The following is a 13,317-nucleotide window of genomic DNA, read 5'->3' on the forward strand; positions in this document are numbered from 1 at the left end:
GAGACTTCATTACCTCTCTTATTTCTCAACTACAACATGAGTTTGCTATGAAGGATCTGGGTCAGTTGTCGTATTTCTTGGGTATTGAAGTCACACGTAATCCTTCGGGATTACATCTTCAGCAAACACGGTACATTATTGATCATTTGGACCGTGTGAAACTGCTTGGTATTCGTCCATATCGAGCACCCTGTGTCTTGGGACCAAACTATCCAAGTATGATGGAGAAGCTCTTCAGGATCCTTCTGAATATCGGCAAACAGTGGGGGCTTTACAATATGTTACGCTCACACGTCCCGACATCTCGTACTCAGTGAATCAACTTTATCAACACATGCAAGCTCCAACCACGGCTCATTGGACAGCAGCCAAACGTGTGCTGCGATACTTGAAGAATACGCTTGATTATGGTCTTTTCTACAAGCCTGGTTCTTTTGATATTAATGCTTATTGTGACTCTGATCGGGCTGGTGATCCTGATGATAGAAGATCAACATGTGGTTATGGTGTTTACATTGAACCCAATCTAATATCTTGGTCAGCTAAGAAAAAACCTATGGTCTCTAAATCGAGTACTGAAGCAGAATACCGGTGTTTAGCTCTTGGGCTGAAGTTTATTGGTTGCGCATGCTTTTGTGTGAGCTAAAGATTTCTCTTGATTCTGCTCCCGTTGCTTGGTGTGATAATATCAATACTTTAGCCCTTGCCTCTAATCCAATTTTTCATGCACGATCTAAACATATTAAAGTGGATTACCATTTTGTCCGTGAAAAGGTGGCTAATTGAGATATTATTTTTCAACACATTCCCAGTTCTCTCTAACTTGCAGATATCTTTACCAAGGGCCATACAGCTGATCGGTTCTGTTATTTTCGGGAAAAGCTCTCTGTTTTGGATCTCCCTGCTAGTTTACGGGGGAATGATAAGGATAAAGTTCAATCTATAATAACCGATATTCAAACTACGTAACTTACCGAAGAAATCGTAGTTTGGTGGTTGAAGTGGTTCTCTGTTTTTCCTCTTCACGTTGTTCTGCAGCAGTTAACTTTTATACTTAAGTTTAAATTCTTGTAAATATTATCCTTTATAACAACTTTACTTATATATATGAATACGAATGCATACGTATCTGGTAAGCAATTCCAGATTTATTTTAGTTCTTTCAAACAGGTCGTGTCGTATCAATCCGTTATCTTAACGTGTCGTGTTCGGGTTTAGAATTTTGAAATGAAATCCTTAACGGGTCGTGTTCGTGTTGACCCATTAAATATAATGTACATACCTTAACACGATATAAACACTATCCGTTAATACAATTTGGCATCCCTACTGAAAATACCATTTTTTAATAACAAATATGTGTGGAGGTAAACGTCGATTACCGACAACCACAAGGTCGTGATGGGAGAGACCTTGTGAGAAATACACTTTTTTTTCTACACAATGTAACAACCACCGGTCCTTGCTATACCTGTTTACTATTTTGTCCTTGTTATCCCACCAACACAGGAAGATAAATAGAATGTCAAACTACTGAATTCTAGGATCTCCAACAGCTATTTGCCAAACATTAATTTTCTAAAAATGACAGACCAATCCCAGAGCTATGGGGAACAAAGCTAAGCTTTTGACTGCTAAACATTTTCGTGGAAAGCTAACCTCTTTTCTCCATCTTTCTGTTCATTTGTTTCCCACAGTTCTTTAAGTTTTCTATGAATAAACTCATCCCCCCCAACTCTAAATTTGTGCAGACTGACTTTTAGGGTGCTCTTCCAAATGTGGGTATTTTTGTTCATCAGTTTCTAGACGTGGGTCGTGATCTATATATTCAAATTGGTTGGAATCTATTCCTTTTACAGTGTCGAAAGAAGTTGATATGGGTATTGATGTAAAGGGTGTTGAAGCTTGGATTTGTAGAATCCTTGAGTTTTCCATCAATATCAGCTATAGATTTATACAGAATCATCCATTTGCTTTTTCGGTTTCTATGTTCTTCCTCCTCGTATACATATTTCTTCCTTTCATCCTCAACTTTTTGGCCTACACTTCCCCATTTATAGTTTGTATTGCTATTCTTCTTAGAATCTTTTGGAGTTCGGAACAGTCCTACATCCGTTGTGTCAAAGGAGATGGAAGAAGGAAAAATGGGATGTTACGCAAGAATTCTGGGTCTGTTGAATATGATATTGCTTTCAATAGAAATGATTGCTCTTACTTACAAAGGGTAACAAGTAGGCGAAGAAAGAACAGAGAAATGGATGAACAAACTGGTAAGAACGAAGAAGAAAGTTATTCTTCTAAACATGGAGCCTCTTCTGATGTCTCGGCAGCTGAAGATATTCGAAGTCTTGATAAACACCGCCCATTCTTATCTTCCGAAGATTTAGAGTCCCAAATCAAGTCAAGTGATGGCACACGACAAGCTTGTAAATTTGATGTTGGTGGTACTAGGATAGAGGCTCCCAACATGGAAGAAGCAGACGATGATGATGAAGAGGAGACACAGGAGGATAGGAATAGTGCTGTGAAATGGACAGAGGATGATCAGAAAAATCTTATGGATTTGGGTTTTTCAGAGATAGAAAGGAACAGGAGGCTGGAAAGTCTAATTGCAAAAAGAAGAGCGAGAAAGTTATTTAGCATGCAGGTTGAAAGGGGCTGGGGTGGCATGCGCAGTGTTCCTTCTAATCAAATTTCTCCAATTTTTCTTGCAAGAAACAACACTATTGATCTAAGTATTCTAGACGAAACTGAAGGCTTAGAATTGCCTGATACAGCTCCTTCTATTTTGTTTCCGAAACAGAACCCATTTGACCTTCCCTATGACCCACTTGAAGAAAAGCCTAATCTCAGGGGAGATAGTTTTCATCAAGAATTCATGGCAGCTCATAAGGAAACGCTATTCTGCAGGCATGAAAGCTTCAGTTTAGGACCTTCTTTCCCATTGGAATCCAAGCAAGATCGTCGCGGCAAAAACTTTAACCCTTTTTTTGTTGCAGAGAGGAAAGGGGTATTGGAGGGATCGGGATACCCCAAATTCAATAGGCAGCCAAGTAATGCCATTTTGAGATCTTCGTTACTTAAAATGCTTTCTTTCTTCTTCCTTGATTAGGAAACTTCTGTGACTTCTGCTTCTAAATCTATTCTTTCCTTGCAGGAATTGGAGACCATGATCAGCGAATGGAACAATTCTTACATAAAGAAGATATTCATGGCACCCCTGGTCTTGTTGAAACTGGAGCAGAAGCTCTCAATCAGATAATAAACTCAGTGGAAATCACGCATGAAGAGGATATAAATACCAAAAATGGTCCGAATGGCATCAAAGGAGAGGACGAAATGGAAAGATCTCACGGCATGGAGTCGTTAAGCAGCAGTGATGAGTCAAACTCATTATCTTCATCTATAGAAAATGAACAGAACTTCAATGCTTATGTAGCAGGGGTTTTAGAAGATGTGGAATCAAATCCTGCTCAAAAGTCTACAAGTTGTTTACTGGTTGAGCCTGAAAATGACCCATTTGATTCTAGCCCATCAGCAAATGAAATGAACAGTATGGGTGATCGGGGTTTAGTTGTTGGTCAGTGCTCTTATCATACTTCAAACTGCTCCATAGCTTCCGATTTGCAAGTGGAGGTCTCAGAAGTTGGTTCACCTCCACTAACAGTAGATGGCTCCAATTCAGCCACAGATGGAGAATCATTGACATATGATGAGGAAAGTGAAAAGGAAAACACTTTTGGCAGTGAAGAAATGTGGGGAGCCTCATCTCATCAATCTGGAATAGAGGAAAATGAAGAAGAATCAAGAGGAACACATGAAGTCAGCCAGGGGATATTGTAGGATTAGAATTGTCCCGACCCAACGAGACTTCTGAGGATGTTGTTGCGTCACCTATAAATCCACTAAAGGTAGATGATCAAGAATCAACTGATGTGAGTTCATTGTCATCCTCAACAATAGACATATCTGGAGACAGTCAAGCTTGGTCAATAAACATTGACCCCAAAATCCATAATGATGTCAAACAAGTAGTTGAAGGAGTTTTGGAACCCAAATCCCAGTTTTCTGATTATTCAGATCCGTCTTCATTTGGAAATCTGAAAAAAACAATGCAATTGGAGTTGGTGCCTCATTCATGTGAAGTTCATTCTGAAAAACCAGAGGTCAGTGATTTTTATGATATTATAGATATTCTTATATATACTTTGTAACATCACACAAATTCAAATCTGAAGATGTTCAAATGAAATCATTTGAAAATCAAAGGTTATGTTATGGTAAATTAACAAATAACTTTCAATAATTTTTTTCTTAGTATTATTACCTCTTGTTAGGACCTACACTAATAAAATATTCAATTTAAGAAGTAAAAACAAGAATAGTTAGCTTTTATACTCACCTTTGGTCTCATGAAAATTGATCAGGACTTATCATACCCTCACAAGACGAATGTTGTCTATGATGTTAATCACACAACAGACCCCGCAATATCCAACATGGAAGAATTGAAGATGAATGAAGACACAGATGATGGATGGCAGCTACTGAACAAGCAAGAGATTGAAAAGCCTACTGAGCATCAAGCCATATCTGACTCTGAGAAACCAATTGAGAAGAACTCAAAGCCTAATGATGATGTTGGAGGAAATCAAGTAAAGCTAACTGAAAATGAGATCATCATGGGCATGCCAAAGCCAATTGAGGCCAAAGAATACTTTAAATCGCCTCAAGAGAGTGGAGGTGAACGAAGCATTGTAGAAAGTGGGGCTTGTAGGGTAAACCAAAATTCTGATGATCCTATTGCATCAACTGCACAACAAGATCTGGTGATTGAAGAGGTCACTATCAACTCAAGGCCATCATTATCTCCAAAGTCCATATCAATTCAAACTTATGGAGTAAACCAGACTTATGATGATCATAATGCATCAGCTGAGCAGCAAGAGCTGGTGATTCAAGACGTCCTGATCAACTATTCATCCTCATCTCCAAAGTCTGTGTCCATAGAAAAGATCCCAATCGATCAAATGATACACCTAGATATTTTACAATCTCATTTGGAGGACACAGCAAAAACTAGTACACTGGATGAACAACCACCTCTGAATTTAGCCCCAGAAAACTTGGAATCAATTCAAGAGAGTGGAGATGAACAAAGTGTCTTACCAAGAGGAGCTTTTGGGGTGAACCAGAATTATGATGATCCCAATGCATCAACAGAGCAGCAAGAGTCGTCAATTGAAGACGTCCATATAAACTCTTCATCCTTATCTCCAAAGTCTGTATTGACAGGAAAGACCCCCATGGATCAAGCCTCATCAAACTCAAATCCAAAGATACACGGAGATATTTTACAATCTCAGTTGGAGAACACTGAAAAAGCCAGTACACTGGATGAACAACCACCTTTGAAATTAGCTCCAGAAAATTTGAAATCAATTCAAGAGAATGGAGACGAACAAAGTGTCATAGCAAGTGGAGCTTCTGGGATATACCATAATTCTGATGACCCAAATGCGTCAGTTGCACGGACAGAATGGGTGATTGAAGAGGTCACTACCAACTCAAGCTCCTCATCATCTCCAAATTCCATATTAGCAGAAAATATCCAAATTGGTCAAGCCTCATCATATCCAAATCAAAACATACACATGGATATCCTACAATCTCTTTTGGAGGACATTACAAATACTAATTCATCGGATAAACAACAAACTTTGAATTTAACTCCAACTGGACCTCAAAATGCAAAATATGCGGTGGAGGATTCAAGTACTTACCGATCTAATAATCGTGGTTCTGAAAATTTGCTGGTTAGTGATCCTATTACAATAATGAATACTTTTGTGCATACATTAGATCAAGAAAGAACATCATAGTTGAGCCTATGAAGCCTAGTCTTATTTGTAACTAGGAAATGGGAAGAGTATATTTATATTGAATAGTGCCTCAATTATTTTTTTAATATGATATGTGTGTATTTGTTTTACTTCTTAGGATTAGTATTTGCTCTCTCTCTCTCTCTCTCTCTCTCTCTCTCTCTCTCTCTCTCACACACACACACACATGACCACACCCACCAAAACATGCATATCAATGTTGCCGTATAACGTGTCCATTTTTGTTGCTTTCATAACTAGAAATATCAGGATATACAAAGATGCTTCAATGTGAAAAATGAAATATTCTTACCAATATATTTACTTCATACTAAACAGGAACCATGCAATCCTCCAGAGAAGTCAACTGAAGAAACAAGCACTGTTGACAACTTGAATGAACCCAAGCCTGATGACAAGGATGGAAACGAAAATTCACAATCTTATCAAGCCATCAAAGATGAATCAGAAACATGGATCAGTCATACAGTTAGCACTGGCCTATCAAAATCAATAGAAGACAACAATAACATACTTGGGACAATGGTACGAGATGGCCATCTTTCCTGAATTATTTATGAGTTTCGATAGTTAGTTCCCTATAGTTGTTTTTTTTCCCCCGTTTTTTGGATATGCCTCGTCTAGTTTTATTCAATTACCATTGAATTTTATCTCTACTTATATTTCTTTGATGAATGATATAATATTTAACATGATTTTCACATTTTCAATATTTTTCCAACTCCAACAAATAATTATTGGGTATATCTTTAATTAGCATGTAGAAAGAAAGAGGAAAAATAATTAATCCAAGGAGTAGTGGAAAAACAACAGATGATTTGTCTAAGATGGGTTTCATTTATAACATCGAACAGGAACCAGAGAAGTTTATTGCAGAAGCCAGCACCATTTACAAAGTCAATGACCCAATTGTCAGTGAGAAGGGAGACAACGAGAAATTTAAGTCTGTTGAAAAAAGTGAAGGTGAGCCCCAACCCTTTATCAAACAGGAGACCGTTTTGGAATCCCCAGAACCAGATGAGCCTACTGGTTCAAAACTCATAGAAGATTTCGATGCGAACTCCAGAAAATCTAGTGAAGGTGAAGCTATTTGCGGTCCATTAAAATCATTGGAGGAGATCGAAGATTCAAGAACCGAAGAAGAAACAGAAGATTCAAGAAAACTACATGAACATGACACCATAATTCACCTGCCAAAGTCTGGTGATACTACATGTAATTCGGAAGAATCTCAAAAGTTGACAGAATGTGAAGCGGTAGATCCATCAAAACTTGCTGTTGAAAAGGAAAATCCGGACGTCCCTGCAACTATTGCAGAAGAGGTTAGTATTTTGCATTTTATATCATCTGACTTTAAACAAGAAAGAGATAAAAGGAAAAAATTAGGAGAAGATGCGAAAAAAAAAAAAAAGAAAAAACACATATCCCAACTGAACTATCCCTACACTAAATTACAATAAACCAAAGTGGAAAAACTAATAAACTCCATATGGCAAAGCTAATTCATCAGATGTTTTGGCATTAAAATGCTCTCTAAGAATGAAGTTTCAAAATAACAATTGTTTTCAATGATCATCGACTACCCCAAATCATGCATTTTCATTACTTTGCAATACTGCAAAAAGAAAATGAAAAAAGGCAAAGAAGGTACCATACTTACATTTGACACCTTTGTCTTTGACATAAAACAGGACCCATCTAATCCTGATCTTCCAATCAAGTCTATCTCGGAAAGTTGATTGATCATATATGAATGTCACTGATCGGCCAATTAAAGTTGAGGGCCATGATAGATTAGACGCTGTGGAGGAGTTCAAAGGTGAATCTGGAGACTTGATTAGATCAGAGGATACATACATTATTTGGGAAGATGAACTTGCCAGCTTAAGATCACTGAGTCGTTGAAAAATGAAACAACATCCAAAGAGGTGGTTGCCAACCCAGAAGGCAAATGATGGCCATGCAGAGAGAGCGTCGAAGCCAACTTCATATATATATATAGAGAGAGAGAGAGAGAGAGAGGAAGGTAGGTAACACAGATCATGCTGGATTTATTAACCAGTTTATAGAAGTGAAGCTGAAATGCCTCACATTTTTTGTCGAGCTGCATTATCATCATGCCAATTTGAAAGAGGCTTGCTTTGAGCTGAGCTGTAGATAAACTAATCTAGTTCATGTATTGGAGGTAATTTATTATAGGTTTCTACTTGAAAGAACAGTTGCTAATTTAGTACATATGTTAACAACTACATGATCTTACTCTCTCATGTGCTAATGCCTTTTTAGAATGAAACAACATGTCTCTGGTTCTTCGTATAACTATTTCATTTGCCAGTACTGTAGGGGTCAATTGCACGGTTTTGGTTAATAAAATTTGCAAGGACCTAGATCAATGCGTTGTTTATCATTAAAAATAGAATTATGCTATATACATTACAAGCTCGTGGATAAATATATCACAGCTTGTTATTCCATTACATTTATAAAAGAAAAATATATATATATTGTTGGTATTTTTTTAATAAATAGAGTTTCTTGTAACGCTTTTTTATTGCTATTACGGTAGCATTTGATATATATTGAGAAGGGTAGCCTTATTCTCTTGATTTGCCAGTAGCTGAATCTCTTGGTTAGTAAGTAGTAACGTTGGTTTCTCACTATTTTCGGTACCGTTGCTTTCATACGCTTAATTGGTAGCATTCAAGTGCAAGATCTCTTCAACGTGTTATTTAACGAGCTTGTTATAAAGTAGCCGTTTGGTATCTTTAGTTGTTAACATTGGCTCCTATTGAAGTTGTTAACGTTGGCTTTGAAGGGTAGTTAAGTTGGTTCTTTGAATTTATTTTATTGTTTTTCACGTTTACGTCCTTTGTCGTCCAGGGTCGTTTTTTGTCCTAGTTATATATATTTGTTTGGTCCTTCGGTACGTGTGTAAAATATACTTTTAGACAAAGAGAGAAGAAAAACAAATTAGTGAGTATATATATTCTTGACAGTATTTTCAAATAGAAGAAATGTGTTCTTTTGGCATGGAGCTTTGAGTTCAACCTCTTGTAAAGAGTTAGTTCAGGCTATACGATGATCAGTTAGACTGTTGTATTTTGAAGAAGTCAAGTCAAGATGAGTTATGTTGTACTGGTTAATTTGAGACTTTGTACACTACAGAAGACTTGAATCTTCTTAAAGAGAACGAGATTTGTGTGCCTTAATCTAAACTAGTTTCGTTTAAATGTTAATTTCATTGTAATTTTTATTATATTATTGTGTATTTCACCAATATATATAAATACTTTTTTTATACAAAAAAGTGTTAGGCTACGAAGAGAATCATCTCAAAGATATTATTGGCTAGCATTGTCTAATTTAGTACATCATATTTAGTTAGTAATAAAAAAAATTTACAATTTGATGTGTTATATTAAATTAAAGAGAAATTCTACATAGAAGTCTTACACCATACACATTCATCTAATTTGTTGAAGCTTCTCGGATATCCTAGCCTAAATTAGAGGCTTCCCATATGTGTAATGATTGACCTTTGATCCTAGGAAATTGCTTATTTATTTTCGTACATATTTTACATTCAAGTTGTAATTACCATAGATGTATACACTTTGTACAACTCTATAAATGGAAAACATTCACCACCCTCAAAGGTATGGTGGTTCTATGAAAATATTCTCCTGGTATCAAAGCAATACCTGGATTAACCTCCCTTTGATCCCAATAGCCTATGATCCTTTTTCCTCTAGTCTTCCTTTCAACACTATGATTCACATGATGACCATTAAATTGTCATCTTCCAATTACTTACTTTGGAAGAGTCAACTTCTCCCCCTTCTTGAGAGCCAAGAGCTATTGGATCATGTTGATAGAACCATTGTACCACCCCCCCCCTTGAACCGGATGGCTCTTCTACACCTAACGACAAACACTTGGCGTGGAGACTAAAGGACCAGCGCGGCCTTCAACTGATGAAGTGTGGAACTCACATGGTTGCTAAATATTCCCGCGCATTTAAGGCCCTCTGTGACCACTCCATGCCATCGGTCGTCCCGTCAACTAAGCAAATAGGGTACACTGGTTTCTCCATGGTTTAGGGGCTGATTTTTACACAGCTCAAATGGCCATCACTCCCTCTTAACGTTTGTGGACATTGTACCCAAGGCTGAGAGTTTTGAGATTTTTCAAAAATCTCTCGACTCTTCCTCCCCATCTGATGCCACATTCATCGCCACGAAAGGCTTTTCTCAAAATTGCGGGGGAGGTTCATCTTGCAACTGGTGAAATCGTGGGGGCAGTAGCGGCATCAACGAATCTGGATAGAGGCGTGGTAAGTGTGGCCATTACACTCCTCGTTGTCAAATTTGCAAGAACGAAGGACATACTGCCGACTGTTGCCGCAACCGTTACAATCGTGCCGAAACCTCTGCTCAACTAGTTGAAGCCTTCACCAATGCTTGCTCTATCTCTGGAGTTTCGAGTCTGACTAGTACCTTGACACGGTCGCTTCAGCACATATGACAACCGAGTCTTCTCAACTGGACAAATCAGAAAATTATATGAGTAAGGATTGTGTAATAGTAGGGAATGGTGCCTCTCTCCTTATTACCCATACCGGTACAATTTCTCCTTCCCTAAATATCCAATTATTAGATACTTTAGTTGTTCCCCATCTCACTAAAAATTTGTTGTCTATTAGTAAGCTAACGTTTGACTTTCCTTTCTTTGTTACCTTCACTAATAATCTTTTTATTGTTCAGAATCGCAAAATAGGCAGAGTGGTGGCAACTGGTAAAAGAGATAGTGGTCTATATATACTGGAGCGCAGAAATCCCGCTTTTCTTTCTGTCCTTAGAAATAAATCCTTACGTGCTTCATATGATTCATGGCACGCACGACTTGGATATGTAGATCATTCTATTATTTCTTTACTCAATAAAAAAATACATCTTTTTCTTATATCTTTGCTGCCCACTCCATCGCTTTGCACTACAAGTCAACTTGTTAAGAGCCATCGTTTGCCTTATTCTAGTAATGAAAATAGATTTTCTCATGTGTTAAATTTTATTCATTGCGACATTTGGGCCCCTTCTTCTGTTAAATCAAATTTGGGTTTTGCCTATTACGTTTTATTCATTGATGATTATTCTCGTTTCACTTGGATTTACCCTATGAAATTAAAATTTGATTTTTGACATTTTTATTCAATTTCAAAATTTTGTGGAAAATCAATATTTAGCTCACATAAAAATTTTTCAAAGTGATGGAGGTCTTGAATTCACTAGCTATCACTTATAAGCTCATCTTTGTAACTCAGGTATTCACCATCAAATCTCTTGCCCATACACTCCCAGTCAAAATGGACGTGCTGAACGCAAACATCAACATGTGATTGAAACAGGACTTGCTTTCCTTTTTCATTCACATGTTTCCCCTCGTTTCTGAGTTGACACATTTAACACTGTGACTTACTTCATTAGCCGCTTGCCAACACCTCTTCTTGGAGGTATTTCACCTTTTGAGATTTTGTCGTGTCTATCCTTATTTACTTGATTACATGCCTCATAAATTTGTACCTTGTAGTATTTCTTGTATTTTCTTAGGCTACATTCCATTTTACAAAGGTTTTCGTTGCCTTGACCCCACCACCTCTTGGATTTATATCACTAGAAATGCTCAATTTGATGAGTCCTATTTTCACTTTCTAAACACTTTTCAAGCCCAGTCTATTTCATCATTAACATTCTCAAATTTTTTAGAACCTAGTCTGGCCTATACACCATCTCTACACCCTTTGCCCCAAATTCGTTCCCCACCTATTACACAACCCAGTTCTAGCCCATCTAATATTTGTGCTGATCCATTGGCTGAGTCTTTGCAGGTCCATGACTCTCTTTCTCCAACAGATACTTCAGCGCATGGGCTCCCCTCCACTTCTGGAATTCGGCCCATTACTCCTACAACAGCCCACAGAACTCCCTTGCAGCATACAACCCATGCAAATCCTAGTCCTGTTTCTATTGAGCACAACACCAGCCTTCCTGATGTTGGTCCATCTATGCTACCCTTTGCCATCGCGGCATTTCCGTTGGGCTCCCACCCAATGCTCACGAGAGCCAAAGTCGGCATCTTCAAGCCTCGTCATCCGGCTTATCTTAGCATTTTGATCTTTTCTGGACTTCTTCATGCTTTACTTACTACCACTGAGCCCAAAGGTTTCAAGTCTACAGCCAAAAATCTCGCTTGGCTCGCTGTCATGGATGACAAAGTAAAAGCATTGCGAAAAAATAATACTTGGGATTTGGTTCCTCGTTCCACCAATACCAACATTGTGGGATCTAAATGGGTTTTTCGGACCAAATATTTATCCGAGGAGACCATTGAGCTTCTCAAAACCTGTATTGTTGCCAAGGGTTATACACAATTGCCTGGTCTCGACTACACTGACACCTTTAGCCCTGTGTCAAAGCTTCTACTGTTCGTATTGTGCTTTCTCTTGCCGTGACCAACAATTGGCCCATTCATCTATTAGACGTCAAGAATGCTTTCCTCAACGACATTCTTCATAAAGATGTTTATATGGAGCAGCCTCCTAGGTATCTTGACCCTCGCTTTCCCAATCATGTCTGCAAATTAAAAGAGGCACTCTATGGTCTGAAGCAAGTCCGCATGTGCCTGTTCCAGCACTTCAACTCCTTTTTGCTCAAACTTGGTTTTTATTGCAATTGTGCTGACATATCTCTTTTCGTTTTTCATAGTAAGCACGATATTATTTATTTACTTTTCTATGTTGATGACATCATTATTAAAAGAAATAATTCGTCTCTCCTTGACAGCTTTACCAGACAGTTCAATTCCGAGTTTGCCACCAAGGACTTGGGTGCTTTGAGCTATTTCTTTGGTCTTGAGGCTTCACCTACTTCTAACGGTCTTTTCGTCAGTCAGATTAAATATGTACTGGATATTCTTACTCAGGCTTAGCTTTTTGACAGCAAACCTGTTCACACCCCCATGGTTGTGACCCATCACTTGTCTGCCGATGGCTCTCCCTTTTCAAACCCTACTCTCTATCGCTCTCTTGTTGGTGCACTGCAATACTTGACCATCATGTGTCCTAATATTACTCATGTTGTCAACTCTGTCAACCAATTTTTGCACACCCCAACTAACGATCATTTTCATGCTATCAAGCGCATCCTTCGCTATGTCAAAAGAACGCTTCATTTCAGCTTGACTTTTAGCTCGTCATCATCCACTGGACTTATTACGTACTCTGACGCTAATTGGGCAGGATGCCCTAATACTCATCGCTCCATCTCTAACTATTCCATTTATCTTGGCTATAATTTGGTCTCCTGGAGTGCCAAGAAGTGACCAACTGTCGCCTGTTCGATAATTTAGTCTCCTAGAG

General features: G+C 38.1%; 2 protein-coding genes across 2 annotated transcripts; both read left to right on the forward strand.

Moving 5' to 3' along the window:
• Window positions 1–1,568: 1,568 nt before the first annotated feature.
• On the forward strand, window positions 1,569–3,864 carry LOC121239520. Its single transcript, XM_041136779.1, has 2 exons — window positions 1,569–3,053; window positions 3,158–3,864. The coding sequence occupies exons 1-2, from the start codon at window positions 1,877–1,879 to the stop codon at window positions 3,841–3,843; spliced, it is 1,863 nt and encodes a 620-aa protein (XP_040992713.1). The 5' UTR covers window positions 1,569–1,876; the 3' UTR covers window positions 3,844–3,864.
• Window positions 3,865–3,945: 81 nt separating this feature from the next.
• LOC121239067 lies at window positions 3,946–8,178 on the forward strand. The gene is made up of 5 exons (XM_041136189.1): window positions 3,946–4,166; window positions 4,428–5,555; window positions 6,222–6,428; window positions 6,758–7,225; window positions 7,595–8,178. The coding sequence occupies exons 1-5, from the start codon at window positions 4,113–4,115 to the stop codon at window positions 7,640–7,642; spliced, it is 1,905 nt and encodes a 634-aa protein (XP_040992123.1). The 5' UTR covers window positions 3,946–4,112; the 3' UTR covers window positions 7,643–8,178.
• The last annotated feature ends 5,139 nt before the right edge of the window (window positions 8,179–13,317 follow it).

The sequence above is a fragment of the Juglans microcarpa x Juglans regia genome, chromosome 7D (genome assembly GCF_004785595.1).
Source record: "Juglans microcarpa x Juglans regia isolate MS1-56 chromosome 7D, Jm3101_v1.0, whole genome shotgun sequence".
In the NCBI taxonomy this organism is placed as follows: domain Eukaryota; kingdom Viridiplantae; phylum Streptophyta; class Magnoliopsida; order Fagales; family Juglandaceae; genus Juglans; species Juglans microcarpa x Juglans regia.

Bases quoted from the DNA above. Each gene is read 5' to 3' on its own strand.
- LOC121239520 (XM_041136779.1), top strand. From the start codon at position 1,877: ATGGGTATTGATGTAAAGGGTGTTGAAGCTTGGATTTGTAGAATCCTT. The intron at 3,054-3,157 runs GTAATGCCATTT...CTTTCCTTGCAG, and splicing joins CAAATTCAATAGGCAGCCAA to GAATTGGAGACCATGATCAG.
- LOC121239067 (XM_041136189.1), top strand. From the start codon at position 4,113: ATGCAATTGGAGTTGGTGCCTCATTCATGTGAAGTTCATTCTGAAAAA. The intron at 5,556-6,221 runs GTCACTACCAAC...CATACTAAACAG, and splicing joins CAGAATGGGTGATTGAAGAG to GAACCATGCAATCCTCCAGA. The intron at 6,429-6,757 runs GTACGAGATGGC...AACATCGAACAG, and splicing joins ATAACATACTTGGGACAATG to GAACCAGAGAAGTTTATTGC.